General features: G+C 34.3%; 1 protein-coding gene across 6 annotated transcripts in view; it reads right to left on the reverse strand.

Moving 5' to 3' along the window:
- Positions 1-20,406, reverse strand: part of VPS13B (vacuolar protein sorting 13 homolog B) — an 876,251-nt gene that overhangs the window by 404,968 nt on the left and 450,877 nt on the right. For all 6 annotated transcript variants that reach the window (XR_005022793.2, XM_036876002.2, XM_057497864.1 and 3 more), the window contains exons 24-25: positions 19,951-20,171; positions 5,987-6,190 (exon numbers count right to left, since the gene is read on the reverse strand). Coding sequence is in view for 5 of the 6 variants with exons in the window: in XM_036876002.2 (XP_036731897.2) it covers positions 5,987-6,190; positions 19,951-20,171 (425 nt within the window). In the remaining variant the exon portion in view is untranslated. The remainder of the gene's footprint in view (positions 1-5,986; positions 6,191-19,950; positions 20,172-20,406) is intronic.

Consider the following 20,406-nt stretch of genomic DNA (forward strand, 5'->3'; position numbering starts at 1 on the left):
TTTGCAAAGACAAGGACAACAATGGGATTTACTCAGAATTTGGTAGTCAAGTAGTCAGTCATATGCTCCATGTAACTTATTAATAGAGTTTCTAAAACCTATTAGGAATAAAATAATGTTGTCATTTCAATTTAACTTTTAATATTCTTCTTAGTCCTGGCTGCATGAAGAGCCTGTCACACTAACTAGCATACCACAGTAATCCTACCTTGTTAAAATACTACAACTTTGTTATAATGGGAGAGGGGATAGAATATGATTATAAAACATTTTCAATGCAATAATTTTATTTAAATTCATCAATACCCTGTTACTCTGTCACTGAAGCAAAAATAAAAAATAAGACTACATTTATCAATGTAGTACTGTAACTCAGAGCTTCCCCACTAGTGTGCTAAGACACCACAGGATATGTCACAACTGTACTGACACATGGAGTCCTAGGCCCTCAGAGTCTCTACCAGGTGCCTGGGGTGAACAGAGGTTTCAAAGACTTAGAGCTTTTTCTGATTACTCCACATGCAAATATCATTTTCTATATGTGCAATGAATGGCATGAAAAACAGGGAAACACTGCTATCACTAATCACAAAATACATACTGTATGTTTCAATTTGTATACAGAAAAGTCTGTTGCTTGCATGGTAGTGTTGCTCATAGAATATTTTATTATAACCAAAAGATCACTGGGACAGTGCTTACCAAGAGGCAAAGGGTTGCTAGAGCTTTCCAGGAATGCCATGCTCACACAGGCATAAAGACTTCTAAACAAATTAAAACAAAATATATGTATATTCTTCCCACTGTCCTCCCTAGCCCCATTTATTAAGTAGCTTCTTCACTGAGAGAACCAGATCTTACTTCCATTCAGTAAGAAACACATTTCAATTAGCAGGCAAATTCTTCAAAACCACAAAAATATTTTTTAAATGAGAATTCAAAGGGTCACAATAACATACCTACAATACTAGAACTCAAAATAAAAAGAATGAATATTACAAAGGTAATTCACACAATTCTAGCAGTGCTATAAACAAAGGGAAATGAGAAATAAAAGCTTGGACACAAATTTTGAATTCTGGATGAATTAAACAACCACAGACTGAGTCACAGATGAAGCATTCATACACACAGGAGAAAATGATGGCTATATTTTCTAATATCATCATTTACTAGTTAATTCTCAAAGACGGAGATTTAAACTTAGATGCATACATAGTTAATCTTGACCTCGACATAAATATTTTCTTGAGAGCAAGAAAAGAAACTAAACATGAAATATTCAATATACAAACTTCTCCTTCTAAGTTGTAAAGTTAGATCAAAGCCTTAACATTGATCATCATAACAGTCTTCACAAAAATCTTCCTGTCCTTTAAAGAAAACAAATCATTTAAATATTGTAAGTTATTCTCAGGGAAACAAGCTTTCCAAGTGATCGCAGGTTTCCAATCCATATTGGATTACTAGTAATCATTCACCTCTTTTCCTGACCACATTATGTAAATATCAAAAAGGATACATTTTGAAAATATTCACCACTTCCCCCCACCACAAGCCTGTGTTACCTTTTGTAGACTATTTTACATGGTGTTTCTTGAATATTCATAAATAAATCTTTTTTTTTGAATTAGGATTCTTTCATTTCCAGATCATTCTACACAGATCACATTTAAATCCATAGCTAACACAAAACTAACAAATCCACTGGAAGCATTTTCATTATTTACCTTTATAATACAATACAAAAAAGATACTCAAAATACTAAATTTAAACTGCAGTCATGTAATAAACTTATTATTAAAATCAGAAGTAATTTATTTTTAAGGGATTGAGAAAACCTCTCTCCCTTTGTTAATCTCTCCCTTTCTTAACTTCCTCACTTTGACTAATGAAGACACCATTCTTCTAGTCAATCATATTTATTATATACTTATGAAAACAAAAGTATTAGTAATATCTTATTCATTTTTTAAGATCCACCTCAAATGTTACTTCCTATGCAAAATACCCACTTAGAATGAATTTGTTAATCAATCCTCTAAAATTTCAGGGCATGTTCATCACTATTATATTTCATATCAGGCCACCATGTCCTTTTGTGTAGACTGGACACTGTAAAATAGAAAGCACTATTCATACTGTGCTTTGTGTGATTGGCAGTCCCTCAACATATGACCAACGTGTGTGACCATTTCATGTGAGCCCTGTCTTTTTTGGACTTACAATTTTTTTAAGGTATCATTGCTATAAAATCTTATGAAAGTTTCACATAAGCAACATTATGGCTACAACATTATGGCTACAATATTATCAAGTCCCACCCCACACCCCATTACAGTCACTGTCCATCAACATAATAAGATGCTATAGAGTCACTACTTGTATTCTCCGTGCTATACTGCCTTCCCTATGCACCCCCTACATTATGTATGCTAATCATCATACCCTTTAATCCCCTTCTCCATCCCTCCCCATGCACCTTCCCCAAACCCATCCCTTTGGTACCCACTAGTCCCTTCTTGGAGTCTGTGAGTCTGCTGCTGTTTTGTTCCTTCAGTTTTTGCTTTGTTCTTATACTCCACAGATGAGTAAAATCACTTGATACTTGTCTTTCTCCGCCTGGCTTATTTCACTGAGCACGATACCTTATAGTTCCATCTATGTTGTTGCAAATGGTAGGATTTGTTTTCTTCTTATGGCTGAATAATATTCCATTGTGTTTATGTACCACATCTTCTTCATCCATTCATCTACTTAGGTTTCATCCATTTCTTGGCTATTGTAAATAGTGCTGCGATAAACATAGGAGTGCATATGTCTTTTTCAAACTGGGCTGCTGTATTCTTAGGGTAAATTCCTAGGAGTGGAATTCCTGGGTCAAATGGTATTTCTATTTTGAGTTTTTCAAGGAACCTCCATACTGCTTTCCACAATGGTTGAACTAGTTTATATTCCCACCAGCAGTGTAGGAGGGTTCCCCTTTCTCCACATACTTGCCAACATTTGTTGTTGTTTGTCTTTTGTATAATGGCCATCCTAACTGGTGTGAGGTGATACCTCATTGTGTTTTTAATTTGCATTTCTCTGATGATTAGCAATGTGGAACATGTTTTCATGTGCCTGATGGCCATCTGAATTTCTTCTTTGGAGAAGTGTCTGTTCTTATCCTCTGCCCATTTTTTAATCAGGTTATTTGCTTTTTGTTTGTTGAGGTGCATGAGTCTTTGCATATTTTGGATGTTAACCCCTTATCAGCTATGTCATTTATGATTACATTCACCCATACTGCAGGATGCCTTTTTGTTCTACTGATGGTGTCCTTTGCTGTAAAGAAGCTTTTTAGTTTGATTTAGTCCCACTTGTTCATTTTTGCTTTTGTTTCCCTTGCCTGGGAGATATGTTCATGAAGAAGTTGCTCATGTTTATATTCAAGAGAATTTTGCCTATATTTTCTTCTAAGAGTTTTATGGTTTCATGACTTACATTCAGGTCTTTGATCCATTTTGAGTTTACTTTTGTGTATGGAGTTAGACAGTAATCCAGTTTCATTCTCTTACATGTAGCTGTCCAGTTTTGCCAACACCAGCTGTTGAAGAGGCTCTCATTTCCCTATTGTATGTCCATGGCTCCTTTATCATATAATAATTGACCATATATGCTTGGGTTAATATCAGGGCTTTCTAGTCTGTTCCATCGGTCTATGGGTCTGTTCTTGTGCCAGTACCAAATTGTCTTGATTACTGTGGCTTTGTAGTAGAGCTTGAAGTTGGGAAGCGAGATCTCCCCTGTTTTATTCTTCCTTCTCACAGTTGCTTTGGCTATTTGGGGTCTTTTGTGGTTCCATATGAATTTCAGAACTATTTGTTTCAGTTCGTTGAAGAATGCTTATGGTATTGCAATGTTTTTTAAATGCCTCGTTTTAAAAGACCACACACAAGTAGTCTGGGCCTTCTAAAAGACCAAAATTAAGTAGTTATGTTCATCTCAACAACCCAGTGAATACAGACAGTACTTAGCAAACAATTGTCGGAACACTCTCCTTTTTGCCTCTGAAGTGTCTCTAAAAGTTAACTTCATATATCAATTTCATTTGTACTACACTTGCCCAGCAATTTATCACTCCAAGCTTTATTCTACCAAAATATTTTGCATAGAGTATTGTGTGCAATGTTAATATGTAAGATATGAAAAAAGGGTCTTTAAATACATTTGGAAACCACTGCGTTCAATAAAGTTAGTTTTCTTTACTGCAGGAGCTTTTGTATCCTAACAACGTTAGGAATCTCCAAGAAAGAATTCACGACCTTTATCCTACAAGGTATATGTGCCAGTGACTTCATAAGGGTATATTTCTAGATTCTCTGCCTATGCTTCATTTGGAGTGGGGGAAAAAGTTATCCCATCACTCAAGTCATTGTGTTTCTTAAGATTTGGAATGAGCAGGGATACAGAAGTTGCTTGTTCAAGGGTCAAATAGATCTGCTCCAATGTGTTAAAGCCTCAAAGCAAGTAAAAAAAAAAATTGCCCTTTTAACTGAGTTTGTTTGCCTTAACTGATTTGTAAGGAAAAAAAAATCCCCTTTGCTTCTTTTTCCCATTCTGTATTTTGGCCATAGCTTTGTTTCCAGAGGAACAGATGTCTTTATGCAAAAACAAAAACATAACTTCTACCTCCATCTATTATACTAGTTCTTAGTGGTAAAAGTTTTAGCTCTGTAAGGGGTATTTTAGAACTGTATTAGTGTGTCTTTCATTGACTCAGTGACTGATTATCACTACTGACATTTAAGGTTTAGGAATTAAGGAATCAAAGGTCCTATGATAAATAGGACAGTCCTTAAAAAAGAAGAGTATCTCACAGATCACATAGGTAAAAGTTCTATTTATAAACACTGGGCACAAAATCAAATTGTTTTATATCTGTACACTTTTTTTTTTTGCTTTTCTGCATTTTATTATACACTAAGAGTTCCAGATATTCAACTACTGAAATGAAAGGAAGAATGAACTTCATTTTGTTTGAAATGTTACCAACTTTGCCACTATTTTATAAAATCATGCAACCACAACAGCAGTACTTGTGGCATCTAACATACACCTACGCAAGTCTGTTTGTGTCAGTCACATTCCCAGCAATTACATGTGCTCTACTTCCTTATGTCTTCTAATGTAGTCATGCCTGAGCATTATGTATTGAAATACATATTATTGTACCTTTAATTACTTTCCTTTAACCCTCTAAGACATTAAATATTTTTAAAACTATATGCATAGTTTTAAATATTTTTAAAACTACACTTGCCTAGCAATTTATCAAGGATTCTCAATTTATCAAGGATTCTCAAAGACGTAGATTTAAATCTAGGTGCATACATAGTTAATCTTGACCTTGACATAAATATTTTCTTGAGAGCAAGAAAAGAAACTGAACTAAAAAAAAACAAGGGTTGTATTTTTATTTTCATTTTAGGAGAGTAAAGGAGGCATAAAATATTTGCTATAAAAAAGGCCACTGGAATATTGCAAGAGAGTAGGACATTAAAAATAAAAAGAAAGGTTTCTACAATTGGAAGGAGGAAGGAGAGGACTTTGAGTCAGACAGGATTGAACACCACTAATCCAAAGATAACAATCTGCAGAGGCAGAGAGGGCTGGGGAAGCAGGGGGAGCATAAGCCTCTAATCACTCAGCTTCTAAGTTACCAAACTTATGAGGAAACATATCTTTACTGGGTCTCAGTTTTTACCATTTCGCAGAACCCCCACTGTCCTGAACTACCCACCACTACCTACTCAAAGTGATTCAAATCCTTGGACCGATAAGGAACAGTAATACACGGTCATGGTTACCACAGCTCCTCATGAGCCACTGGACCTGCCAGCTTCCACAGAGGTGAGGTCATCTTCACTCACAGTCCCAATAGTGAACTCTGCAGTATATACCACCCTTCATTTGGTAACAGAATTTTTCAGAAACACTTACCTCAGTAGTTGTTCCAACATCAGCAGATGGGCTGCATGTGCTGGCGTCTGGAGGAGCTGTGCCTATGCTGCTCCTGACTGGAGAGCCTGGGACAGGCCCTGCCATGCTCTCTGCATAGGCTGAAGGAAGGCTGAGACTGCCTCTCTTTTTAATCTTATTCCAGACCTTATTCATGATATCAGTTAGTTCATATAAAAGCTGCACCTGAGGAAAAGGAAAAGAAAAAAAGGAAAAACAAGTCTTTTGAATTATAGTCACAACTAAAATTTTGTAAAAAATGAAAACAATGCAGAGAAACAAGAATATATGAAATGAAACATATCAATGTATCTCTAATCATGGTATCTCATCATGATCTATAATCTATAGCTTTATTATTATTATATATGCACTATGTTATATATGATTATGAATATTTTATCATGATACTGATTCTGATGAGATATACAGGGAAAATGAATATAAAAAATTTACAATTTTAAGCATTTTGTTATGTTCTGAAATTGAACTAGATACAATGAATTTATTTACACTTGAAACTTGCCACATATTCACAGTGTTAGTTTATAAGCAATTTAGCATTTTATGGGAAAATAATATTACTAATGTCAGTAAAGCAGTTTATTATTGGATAGACTTTTAATATATCACTAATAGAACAAACACAAATAAATGCTTCTTAAATAGAATTCAGGAACAAAATCAGAAATCAAATATATCCTAGCAAATATGATTATTTAGGTATATATAAAATAGTTGCCATTTTCATTTTGGAATGCTTTCCACATTTAAATTCTATTTTTCTGAGGTATAAAGCTGAAACTGGATTTCTTGCCCAGCAAAATAAAGTGAAAAAGAATGACATTAACAGAATAGTAAAAGGGATATGTTGCATATGAGACTTTTCTATAGATAAAGAACATAAACTATCCAACCTACTATTCCCTTCAGATTTGTCATTCCAATATTCAGAGAAAAAAACTGTTTAACTTGCACATTGTTTGACTAAGTTCTAAGATATTTACACAAGATTTTATAAATAAGCATTAATCATGGAATTTGTATGACAACATATTGCCATATACTGTATAAAACAAGCCCAAGGGAAAAAATGCAAACATAATATATAAGCAAATCCACAGCTGGATACCATATTCTGCTTGCCATTAAAGAAAAAAAGCAAAATTCTCATATTTATAAGAAGTTTCAGCCCCAGGACATATCCAGATGATAAAGCTGGCTTCTTATGTGGGCAGAGCAGATGCATAAAAACACTGTTGTCAATCCTTATTTGATATAAAACAGTACTTGCATTACAGTTTTCTCCTGTTTTTTTGTATGATAAAGGCTCAAATCTCAGGTCATAGCTCTTTTAGTTAAAAAAAATCTAATGGCTAGAGATCTTACAATAAACTCAGAAAAACTTTAGTTTAAATTCTTTCGAATAAATCTCCTCTCAAAAGAAACAATTTTGTTACAAATCAAATTTTTTACAACGATCATTTTACTTTTTCTAAAACAATTAGAACTGACAAAGGAAGCATAAACCAAGGAAAACAGGTTCTAAATAGTTCTAAGGGCATAAGGCTTATTTACTTAAGAAAACTGATGCTTTTTTCATCACTACTTCTGATTTCCTTTACCTGTTACTCTTAAATAATTGTGTATGTAACTAAATATACAGTGTATTTAACATGCAAAGCAAATACTGACACAAACTTTAAACATATTTTGTTTTCAAGGAAGAAACTTACTATCACAGAATTCAGAGGATTAAAAAAATAAGGCAAAAAAATTGGAAGATAAATGTTCAACTTCTATCAATGAAGGTTGTACTGAAAAGTATGTCAATTACAGCCACAATGAGTTACCACTACCCACCTATTACAATGTCTAAAATTTAAAAAGCCTAACCATACCAAGTACTGAAAAGATGTATAGCAACTGAAATTCTCATTTACTGCTGATGGTGTTTGGTAGAAAAACAGACATGAGCAGCTAGGGAAGGGGAAGAGAAGGTTCAAAGGAAAACTGCCCAAACTCTGCCCAGGTAGGAGCCCCACGTGAAGACAACAAAGGCTTTGCAGGGAGGTAGCTTCTTTGCCTATCAGGACCAGAACAAACTGGTCCCAACCTCACACTTGAGAGGGATGGCTATACAGGTGGACCTGTCAATCAAATAAACCCACCTTGTCAATCAAAGAGGCGCTTCCTAGCCAAAATGCGATATATAGGCCTCCTACCTAACAAATCAAAACCTTTGTCCACCATGATTCTGGCATGCTCCCCCCTTGGAATGTATTCTAATAAAACTTTCCCTATGCTTCGCTATTGTGTCTCTGCCTCTCAATTCTTCACTGCGGCAGGAACAAGACCAAGGAGAACAAATTCAACCCGAAACAATGGGAATGCAAAATGTAGAACACAGCTCAGCAGTTTCTGATAAAGACATGTACATACCATATGATCTGGCCATTTGCCTCCTAAGTGTTTCCCCAAGAAAAATTAAAGTCTACGTACACCCAAAGCCCTGTATACAAATGTATATGCAGTATACTTGTATATACAGTATTACTTGTAATAGTCCAAATCTCAAATGTTCACCAATAAATGAACGAATAATTTGAAGTGTACTCATACAAAAGAATGAAACTTAGCAACAAAAAGAAATAAACTACAGATTCATGCAAAACCATGGATTAACCTCAAAATAATCATGCTGAATGAAAGAAGCTAGGCAAAAAAGAGAGAGAGAGAGAGAAGATAGAACTGTATAATTCCTTTTATACAGAATCCTAGCTAAGGAAAATTAATATATAATGACAGAATTAGTGGTTGCCTGGGATGGAGGGAAGAATGAAAGGGATGATTACAAGGGGCACAAATAAACTTTGAAGAATGGTGGATTCATGCATTACCTTCATTGTGGGGATGGTTTTATGGTTAAAAATTAATTTCACATAAATTTTCTCATTTAATCTACAAACAATCACACAGGAGAGTTAATGGACTGGACAGGCTGAGATAAGCTCAAGGAGATACATTCCTGAAGAACAGACAGGATTTAGGTGGGTGCAACAAGCCATTCCAGTTCATAAGAAAAGCAAGAACAATAGTCAAGTGTAGGAAGTGATCAAGACATGGTGTATGGACAGTGAAAAGTCTCATCTAGTTAGAGAGCAAGGACTTGTTTTGCAGGGTACCAGAAGAAAGAGTCAGGAGAGTAAAAAATGTAAAAAGAAAGAAGAAAAACCATGGACATACAGTGGCACCAGAAACCAAGCATGAATGCAATTTCCACAAGCAATTACTGGTCTCTGTTGAACAGCAAAGAGCCCTAAGAGAATACAAATCTAGAAAGCTTACTTTGTTTAGTATTCAGGTTGTTACTAATTGTAAAACTCAGTTTCAAAAGAACAAATTTTTGCAAAGAAAAAGGAAAAACACTCCTTTTCATTATAGAGCATTATGCTTAGTCTAACTTTGTGAGAAAGGTAAAAATGAAAATCAGGAGCTCAGAGAAATTTTTAAAGTGAGTGTTACCAGAATACAAATCCGGTTTTGTCTGAGCTCAATGCTTGTGTTCTTAGTAAGGCCAAATCCCACTGCCTTGATGAAAACTGAACATAACATATCAACAACAACTATGAATGGAAAGGAAATTAACATCAAACACAATCTTTCTCTAGTTCAACGTACTTAAAAAAAAAAGTTTTATGTTCCTGAGAATGCATTATAGGAAGACAAAATATATCAATATGTTGGTTGAGGGAAACTGAAATTTTATTACATTAAAAAGAGGATTTATAAGACCATTTAATTTTAGAGTGAGCACACTTTTAAGGTCATAGAGACAAGTGTCTGAAGGGGAACATTAAGAGGAATTGGGTAACTTTGGTAAAACAATTAAGATAAAGGGAAGAGTTGATAGAAATCATTCCCAAGAACAAAACTATTTAACCAGGTTAAATATTTGTAGTGTCTTAGACCCTTGAATGGCAATGAGTTGTAGGAATTGACATAGTAGTTCAGGTCTCCATAGTTGATCCAGAAACCTACTACACTGTCTGACATGACAACTAATTTGCTCTGGGCCTGCCCTACAGATAGAGCTTGCATTATATTATATTAAGTATATAAATAATTGAGGGCTAAGTATCTGAGCAATAATAAACCAAGTTAAATAATGTACAAGGGTCAACACTTCTGATGTCACTCTAGTGGATAAACAAAAGAATGGTATTTAAGTAAGAATTATTTCCTTAAAATGGAAACAAGAAACTTATACACTGGCTACAGTCAAAAGTTCACAAACTTCTGATGGTACTGAGTTAGGGCAGAGGCATGGGACAAGCATCACGACTAATTTTTTTAAAAAGCCAAGATATAAATGGCATAATAAGAACAGGAGAGACACCATCTTAAGGCTAAAATTCCATTTTAAAAACCAGAGAGTCAGGAGGTAAGATTTCTAACATATTCTTTAGTAATCAGACAATAACCCACCCTATTTTAAGGCAGGGCAAGCAGTCTTAACTAATATGTTCCCAGTGCTTGAGGGTAACGACTATCTTGGAGAGAAACAAGATCAATAAATACGTTGTGTTAAGCTTATCTTACAGAATTATTTGGAGGACTGACTATGCATGAGGGCATACTGTCCTTCACTGGAGAGAGAGATCATGAGACCACAAGTCAAGCCTATGCCCAGTAACACCTCCCACTGGCCTTTGCCCCATTCTTGAAAACCTTAAAAGACAGAATCCCCAGTCTTTCACTGCGCCTCCTCTCTGAGGTGCATACTTTCCTTTCTTTAAATGCATACTTTTAAATAAAGCTTTCTCACTGCTCAAATTATTGCATTTTGTCTCTTTGCTATTTCATTCTCCTTCCAAGTCTTCACTCTGTCTCCACTTTACTCCTGATAAGTAGGGAGGGGCTGCTGAGAGCTCAGATTCTAGCCTGCAAGAGCCTGCCTGAAAATCTCCCTTCTTTGGGGAGTTCTCAGAACATAATTTCACTCCATCCCGTGCTCCTCGGCTCCCCAAATCCTGGGGTGGTAGGGGCTAACCCTCATGGAGTGCAGATCCAAGCAGACACGGGATATCAAGTGACCCTGGCTTTAACAGATGGCAAGGGAATCTGCCCTAAACCAAGAAAATGTTCAGCGAACTTTCTCTCTTTACCTCTGCATTTTCCTGCTCTCAGCCCCCTGCAGAGATGCTACCATTCATTTCTACTCTCGCTCTAATGAATTCCTTCCTTACCTACTGTTGTCTGACCTGCTCCAGAATTCTTTCAGCATCAAGAATCCTCCCCAGTCTAGATTGAGGTTTCATCTGGTGCACAGGGAGAGACTTCCCAGATGCCGAATGGCAACAGTACATGCAAAATTTAATGGGCATATACATTGTTCTGGGGAAAAGGATCCTAGTTTTTATCAGATTTTCAAAGAAGTCCATGGCAGAAAAAATGATAAGATATATGGTCCTTCACAAAAACAAAGCAGATGAAATAGTGAGCAACCACTCAAAAAAGAGGTTTGATTCATAAATCTTAAAAGAAAAAATAATAATAGTAAAAGAAATTTTAGGAGTCTATATGCATATGGATGTTTGTATTTTAGGGGCCCACAATACTCTTTTTATAAGGTAGAATACCCAAAAGTAAAAAAATATATACAGATTTCATAAAGAAAGATTAGACTTTGGGCAAAAGATGCCATGAAGCTTAAAGTCATACCTGCATTATACATACAGGGTTTGTAATTATAGAGTATAAGGCAAACTCTTCAAATTGTTAAGAAACTTAATAGAAAAATTGGGTAAATGATATGAATTATCAATTCATAAAAGAGCAAACTCACTGGCTAATAAATATTTGAAATGATGCTCAGACATCTGGTTTTGTTTCCCTTCAGTATGAAAGACTTCTTGTAGGATTTCTTGTAATGCAGTTCTATTGGTGATAGATCCTTTTATGGAAAATGTCTTTATTTAGTCTTCATTCATAAATTTTTTTCAAACTTTGAATTCTAGGTTGAAAGGCTTTATGTATTTATTATCACAATTTAAAGATGTCGCTCTTCTGACCACTATAGTTTCTTATATGAGAAGTAAGCTAATACTCAAATCTTGGTTCTTTGGTATACAATGTGTCATTTTTCTCATGATACTTTTCAAGATTTGCTCTCTATCTGTAGCTTTCAACAGTTAGATTATGAAGCATGTAGACATGGCCTTCTTCGTGTGTTTATCTTATTCATCTTCTTTCCCCTCATTTCTGGATGTGGTATCTGGATTTGTAGTACTCAAAAAATATTTGCTGAATTCACTTGGAAAAAAAAATTAAATCATTCTTGTAATTTTGACAGAACACAGAGGGAGTCTGGAAGCATAAATTAAAAATACCTCTCATAAGAAAGAGATTTTTTTGGGAGTTTCATGTTTTATCATTAAAATTTAGATTAATCTGACAATGATATTAAAAAAGTCATAATTCCTTACCAAATCTTCAAGTATGCATTGATTCTTCAAAGTGCTTTATTGTTTTGTGATTTCCTATCCCATCAGGAATGTCATTACATTCCACCAGGGATATTCACACTGATTTACAAAGAGGCTCTCACACTTCTTATCAGAGTGAACCTAAACTAACAAAATGGTATTCATGTAGCATTTCAGAGCTGACAAAGTGTTTCTCTTACAGGGAGGAGTCTTTCTCACCCCTCCTTTGATGTACTGGGACAAAGAAAATGGAGCAAAATGAGAAGGCTTAGAAGACAGTTTTATTTAGCTATACTCTCTTGAGAGTGGGTGGCCTGAGAGGTCAGGACCAGTTCTGCTTATTCTGCTTATTCTTATTATCAAATACTTGTTGGTTTTATAGGAAAGTGTAAGGGGTGGGTTAAGGTGTGACTAGTTGATTGACAGGGTCAGATTATATAACTGCTCTGGCTCTGCACATACTCTTACCCATAACGCATACAGAAAAACCCACAGGAGTGGGACCCAATCTAATGATCATGTGAATGGGCCAAGATCATTCTGGGACATATCTCAGTGTCCTTTGTGCAGGCGCCAGCCTTGGGGATTTCCTGGCACGGTATTCTCATTTTAGGCAACAAGTGGGTGTAAATGGACCTGGAAAGGTTACTGGCTTCCACCTCTCCACTTCTTTCTGCCATTTTCATCTCACTTAAACTTCCCAACAACCTTGTGATTAACTTTGATTATAGCATCCAATAACAACTTAACAAAAGTAGGTTCATAAGGACTTGCCAAGAAGATAAAGTAGACTTAAGTAATAGATAAGAATTATTTCATTTTGGGTGAAAGGGATTCTTGGGGCATGAGGTTCATTCAGCCTTGGTTTAATTCTCAAAAAAATGTCCTTTGCAGCAGCAAAGAAGCCCTGGGAACCAGGTAAAGGAGGAAAGGAGAAAAGGAGGGAGCCCACATAAAAAAGAATTATCAGGCCAAACATAAGCTTTATCTGTGTGATGACTCTGATTAGAACTGGTTTATATTTAAACAACAATAAAGCCTGAGCTTAGTTCCAAACAAGGTGGCTATCTAAAGAAGATATACCAGAGGTCTAAGTTTGGAGCCTCATCATTACACTTAGATTCCATAAAAATCCCAAAACTATCAAGTGTCTCCAAGTAAAAGAAAAAAAATTTTAAAGATTAATAATAGTGGAGTCCCAGGTGAAAAACAACAATGGTAACAACTTCTTCTCAGTTAGGATGGCTATGGATATCCAGAACGTGTAGAGTAGGACATTTCCTCCCAAGGCTATGATGATCTTTCATAATTCCCTAAAATACAAAGTCTCTGGTAGACAACCCCAGGTAGCAGTTAGCGGTCTATTATATAAGGATTAAGCTACTATTAAATATAAACCATGAATAAAAAAAATTGTTTCTATTATTTCCAAAGTTTCCTCATCTCTCTTTGTAATCTGTCCTTCCTATCATTCCCTCCTCCCATGCCCTGTCCTGCCTCCAGGCAATAAGGAACCTGCTTTCTGTCACAATGTAGTAGTTTGCATATTTTATATAAATGGAATTATGCAATAAGTACTCTTTTTTTGTCTGGCTTCCTTCACTCAGCATGATGATTGTGATAGTCATCCATACTGCTGCATTTTATCAATAATTCAGTCCTTTTTGGAGCTGAGTAGTGTTACATTGTATGGGTAGGCCATAATTTGTTTATTATTGATGACCATTTGGGTTGTACTCTGTGTTTGGCTACACAAATAAAGCTGCTGAATACATCCATGTAAAAGTCGTTGTAGGGGCATGTATTTTTGTTTATCTGAGAAAATACACAGGGAGGAATGGCTGGGCCCTATGGTCCATGCAGGCTGTTCTTTTTCAGAAATTCCAAGTTGTGTCCAAAGTTGTTATATAATTTTTACATTCCCACCAGCAGTATACAGAGAGTTCTAATTAGTTCACAAAACTCAGCCTTTTTATTTTAGCCAATCTAATAGGTGTGTAGTGGTATGTCTCCCTGTTTTATTTTGTTTTCCCCTGCTGAATAAGGTGTTGAGTATCTTTTCATGTGCTCATTTCACCAGTCACACATCTTGTGTGGTAAATGTATGCTCACATCTTTTCCCCATTATTTGCCTTCATGTTATTTTATGTGTTGTTCTTTATCTTCATGTTATCAAGCAGAAAGGACTCTTCAAATATTCTGGCAAACAGTTTCTCCAAGTATCTGGAATTCTGCAATCTTAATGTATCTTTCAAAAGAAAATGTTTTTAAACTTGATTACTCCCAATATCAAGTTACTTTTAAGCTACTATCAAGATCAATTTGGGGAGCACTGCACCTTAACAATATGGAGTCTTCCATTCTATAATTGGGTGTTTCTTTCCAATGAGGTGTCTTTAAATTCTCTCATCAGTGCTTAGTGGTTTTAGGGTAGGAGGTCTTGGACACCTTTTCTTTTGTTCATGATTCCTGGCACCAAAGTAATTAGAACTAATTTCATTACATGTTTTAATTGCTTGCTGCCAATACATGAAAATACAATTTTTTTATACATTAACCTTGTCTCCTGTAATCTTGATAAGCTTATTAGTCCTAAGGAGAGTTTCACTTCTTTTATCTTTATGCTTTTTCTTGATTTTGCTTGGTTTATTGCAACGGCTAGGCCATCCAGTATGATATAGAACAAGTAGTGAAAGTAGGTTTTCTAGGCCTTGTCCTGATCTCTGAGGAAAATAATTCAGTATTTTACCCTTAAGTAGTATTTGGTTTCTTATATACGTGCTTTATCAGTTTTTTCAAGTTCCTTAAATTTGCTGAGAATTTTTATCATAAAAGGGTGTTAAATTTTGTCAAATGTTTTACATGCACCTATTGAGATTATCATGATCTTTACTAATTTATTAGTTTAGTAGATTACACTGCATGATTTTTAAATATTAAAACAAATTTGCATGTTTAAGATGAATCCTATTTGGTCATTATTTTTTTTTTAATATTGTTAAATTTTTTTGCAAATATTTGTTTAAGAATTTTTACATCTATTTTCATGAGAGATATTGATTTCTAATTCCTTCTTTCGTAAAGTTATTTTCAGGATTCTGACTTCATAATACAAGTTGGGCAGGAACCCTTCATTCTCTATTTTCAGAAAAAATTGTGAAAATTTTATTTTTTTTTCCTTTAATGTGTGATAAAATTCATTCATCTGGGCCTGAAATTTTATGGGAAAATTTTTTATATCACATTCAATTTCTTTAATTTATGTAGAGATATTCAGATTTTCTATTTCTTCTGTATCTTCCTTTGTACAGTTCTTTTTCAGTAAAAATTTCTATTTTATCTAAATTATTTCATTTGTAGGCATAAAATTGATCATTATTCTCTTAGTTTTTAATGTCTGTAGGATCTTTGGTGATAACCTCCCTCTTCATTCCTGATATTGGTGATTTGTATTTTCTCTCTCTTATTTTACCATTCCTGTTAACTCTACTCTTCTTTATTACTTTTTCTTAAAATTTTTGCTTAATTTGGGTTTACCTTGTTTTCTTAGCTTCCTAAAGTGAAAACTTAAGCAGATGATTTAAGATTGCCCTTCCTTTCCATGTGTTTAACATTGTTTCCCCTAAACATACTTTAGCTATATACACTTTTATTGTTATTCAACCAAAATATTTTCTAATATCCAAGTGATTTTATCCTTGATTCACAGATTATTTAAAGAATGTTGTTTAATGTCCAGATATGTATGAACTCTTCTAGCTAATTTAGTATTGATTTCTAATGCAATTTGACTATGGTTAGGTCATGTACATTGTTGATTATATCTCAAAATATTGATTTATTTTTATCTAATTGTTTTATCACTTGCTAAGAAAGATGTTATAAAAATTTCCTACTGTGACTGTGGTATTAACTGTTTTTTTCATATCTTCTACATCTCCAATTATTTATTTTTCATCTAGATGTTTTATAATTGTTGGGAGAGATGGCATAAAAATTTCCTACTATGACTGAATAAAATTAGCTATTTTTTCCTTTAATTCTGTTCAGTTTGTTTCATACCCTTCTTCAGCTCTGGTAATAATCTTCTTTATGTCTATTTTATTCAAAATGTTAAAATAACCATGTCCAGCCCTTTTATCTGTGTGTATGATATAATTTTCCCTTGGCACTTATTTATATTATGTTTCATTATTTCAATTGTTTCTCTTAGGCAATATATAGTAGTATTTGCTTTTTCCCCTGCTTTATAAATCTTTGCCTTTTAATAGTAGTAGTTAGACCAGGGATCAACAGACTTTCTGTGTAATAGGCTTTGTGAGTCACTGCATTCTCTGCTGCTGCTACTTAAGTCTGCAGTTGTGACCCTACAGCAACCTTAGACAACATATAAAAAACAGGTGTGGCCAAAACGGCCTGCAGGCCTTAGTTTGCTATCTTCTGTTCTAAACACTTCTAGCTAACATCATTAATATTTAATCAAGTAATTGATTAGGTTGGCTCAGCCCTACCACTTTTTTTTTTTGTTTCCTATTACTATCCTGTTTTTCGTAACTCTTAGCATTTCCTAACTTTAAATGGATAGAATATTTTTAGTATTTCATTTTAATTAACCTATTGGCTCTTTGGTTGTATCTCTTTGTATTTTTGCATTTTTTAGCAGTTATTCTAAGTATAATATATATATATAAATTATATATTTATAAGTATAAACAGTTATACATATTTTTTAATGTATAAAAAAATATTACCAAGCTATTTACCATTTCCTTGGATTGTCTTTACTTCTCAAAATTCAAATTTTCATCTGGTATCATTCTCCTTTACCCTGAACTTCTTTTAGCATGAACTGTAAAACAGAACTGCTAATGGCAAATTCTCTTAGTTTCCTTTCACCTACAGAGCCTTCATTTCATTTGATTTCTGTAGGATTTCTTCACTGGCTTGACAGTTTTTTTCTGTTAGTACTTTAAAGATATTGTCCCAATGTCTTCTGTTCTTTGGTTTTTAATGAGAAATGTTCACTTATTCAAATCACCGTAAGCCTATATATAATGTGTCTTCTCACAGCTGCTCTCAAGACTTTTAAAAATATCTTTGGTTTTCAGTTATTGTAATCACAATGTGCCCAAGCATGATTTTCTTTGCATTTATCCTTAATGATAAACATGCTGAAAATCAGGTGAACTTGAATATATAAAAGCTTATTTCTTTCTGCAAAATTTGAGATCTTCTACAATTACTTGTTCAATTTTTTCTGTTCCCATCTTTTTCTCCTTACCTTCTGGAATTCTGATTACACATACACTAGAATATTTTGTCCCACAGCCACTGAGGCTCTGATCCTTTTCAATAATGTTTTCTCTTTTTTTAAAAATTCAGTCATTTCTATGCTCTATCTTCAAGACCAGTGACTCTTTTATCATATACAAGCCACCTTTATGCCCATAAGGTATTTTTTTTCAGGTATTGTATTTTAAGTTCTGAAATTCCATTTGATTCTTTTTATACTTTCTATTTTTCCATTGAGAATTCTTACCTTTTTCATTTTTATACCTCATGAAAAAATTATAATAGCTGTTCTAAAGCATATTTTGTGATTCAATTATTTTAAAACAAATTGAAAACAATCATTTGTATGGTTAATTTTTGCATTTTTCTCCAGAATATATAGAAATAATCAGTAGGACAGATGGGCTGAGGTAGACTTCTGTTGCCGTGCTAGAGCTGGATCTGTTATGGTTTTCTTTTTAACACTCTGTGATAAAGGATCTAAAGAAAGTGAATCTGTTTTTCTAAAATCACTTTGCTAGAGCTAGTAAACTAGGTGGCAGACATAAAACAACAGGAATTAGTTGTTTTGTGGTTTTGGTGGTTAACATCCCTAATCAAGGCATTAGTAGAACCATTCCCCCCTAAGCCTAAGTAGAAGGAATGCTTCAGTGCCTCTCCCCCTTGCTTCTGGTGGTAGCCAGGAATCCTTGTGTTCTCTGACTTGCTGCTAGATCAGTCCAGTCTCTGCCTCCATCATCACATGACACTCTCCCTACCCATCTTCACATCAACTTCCCTCTGTGTGTGTCTGGGTCCTAATCTCCCCCTTTTTATAAGGATACCAGTCACCCTGAATTAGGGCACACCATAATGACCTCATTTTAACCTGATAACTTCTGTAATGACTCTATTACCAGATGAGGTCACATCCGTTAGTATACCTTATACTGGGGTGCTAGGAATTCAAAATATCTTTTGGGTGGGACACAATTCAATCCATAATAGTTTCCCTTCCTCTAGGAAATGAGCTTCAGCAACCATCAGCAGCAGCATTCAGAGAATAAGCTAAGGAGGGCAAGTCATTTCAAAATTATGTTCTTCTATACCATTGTCGGTCATAAGAGAATGGCAAATGGCCACTAAACTGGAACATTTAGTGTTCAAAAGCATTTACTACCAATCATGCAAGAAATGACTTTGAGCTTTTAGTAGTTATGACAATGTTCACTTAATATAATTGCCTCATCATAATTCTATGTGTTACAATAATAAGGCCTCACCAATATATTAGATCCAATCTTTTCAAAATGAATATATACACAAAATTATATATTTTTAATAACGATACAGACACACATTTCATATATTGTACAGTAGGAGGAAAGAGGCAGGAAGAAGAGGAGAAAGGAGGATGCTATCAGTAAGGAGGCTCTACAAAATATGGCATATTTGACCCAATTTAAAAAATACACTTGAAAAACTGGTTTATAACCACTTAATGCTACGATAAACACAGATGTATCAACACTAACCTGTCAGATCTAGTAATATTCTAAAAAGTATTGTTCGAAAAATATAATTTCAAATAGTATTCAACACTGACAGTTTATGTGTAAAGTGTTTTAGTCTGCTTGAAATTAAATAAACAACTATTAAATTGTATGCAATTAATTATTTTTACAAACCCAGGAGATCTGTATTCATATTAAATTGTAAAACTGCAGAATACATATTTGGCCTATAACAACTAAAACGTTCTGAGACTAAAAAACACCTCTTTAAAGTAGTAAACAGTGCTTTTAAAAAATATTACATATGGAGCCAAAGAAATTCTGAGTAAGAATCTGATTGAAAATTACATTTAATCATTTCAACAGCCTCTTCCATTCTGATAGTAAAGCAGTTTTTCAGCTTTAAGTTTAAAACCTTTACATCTGCAATTGATTTCATTCCATCAGCTAAAAGATGCATTTATGCTGCAACCATTACATTTTCAGAAGAGTTCAAATTACAAAACTTGAGAGAGCTTCAAAGAAATACTTAATCTAACCATTCTGATCTTGATGGCCCTATTAAAAATAATTTAAGACACTTAATAGAAGAGAAACCCTTTAACAAAATGGGTAACAATTGTTCTTAAATCACATTATTTTAAATTTCCTTTCATAAATCAAATATACCAACCTGGGGGTTTGAGCATTTTATCTCAAGTGACTCTAGGTCAACATGGAGACAGACAACAAATGAATGCCTTGTATCAGGTCCTGTAACAAGTAGTTTCTGAGATGTGACAGCCAGAGTAGAGGTACAACCCATAGGTTCCACTAAGCAAAGTGTCACTTGTTTTCCGAAAAGGGTATATATGCTGAAATGATGCAAGCTGATAGTCCAAGGAAAAGCATCACCTGATATTGGGGACAAAAGTGGGTAGGGAAGCACACATACAAATATATAGTTAATTGTCACTTTAAAGTAAGCTATTAAACTGTATTTGAGATATAAAATATTTAATACATCATAAAAAGTGATTGTGCAAAACACAATCATTATGCTAAACAATTTACATGCACTTTAAGTTATTTTAAAATTATATTTGTATTTATTATAACATACTATTTTATCAACATTATAAAACACAAA

This window comes from Manis pentadactyla, chromosome 3 (assembly GCF_030020395.1).
Source record: "Manis pentadactyla isolate mManPen7 chromosome 3, mManPen7.hap1, whole genome shotgun sequence".
NCBI classification, from domain to species: Eukaryota; Metazoa; Chordata; class Mammalia; order Pholidota; family Manidae; genus Manis; species Manis pentadactyla.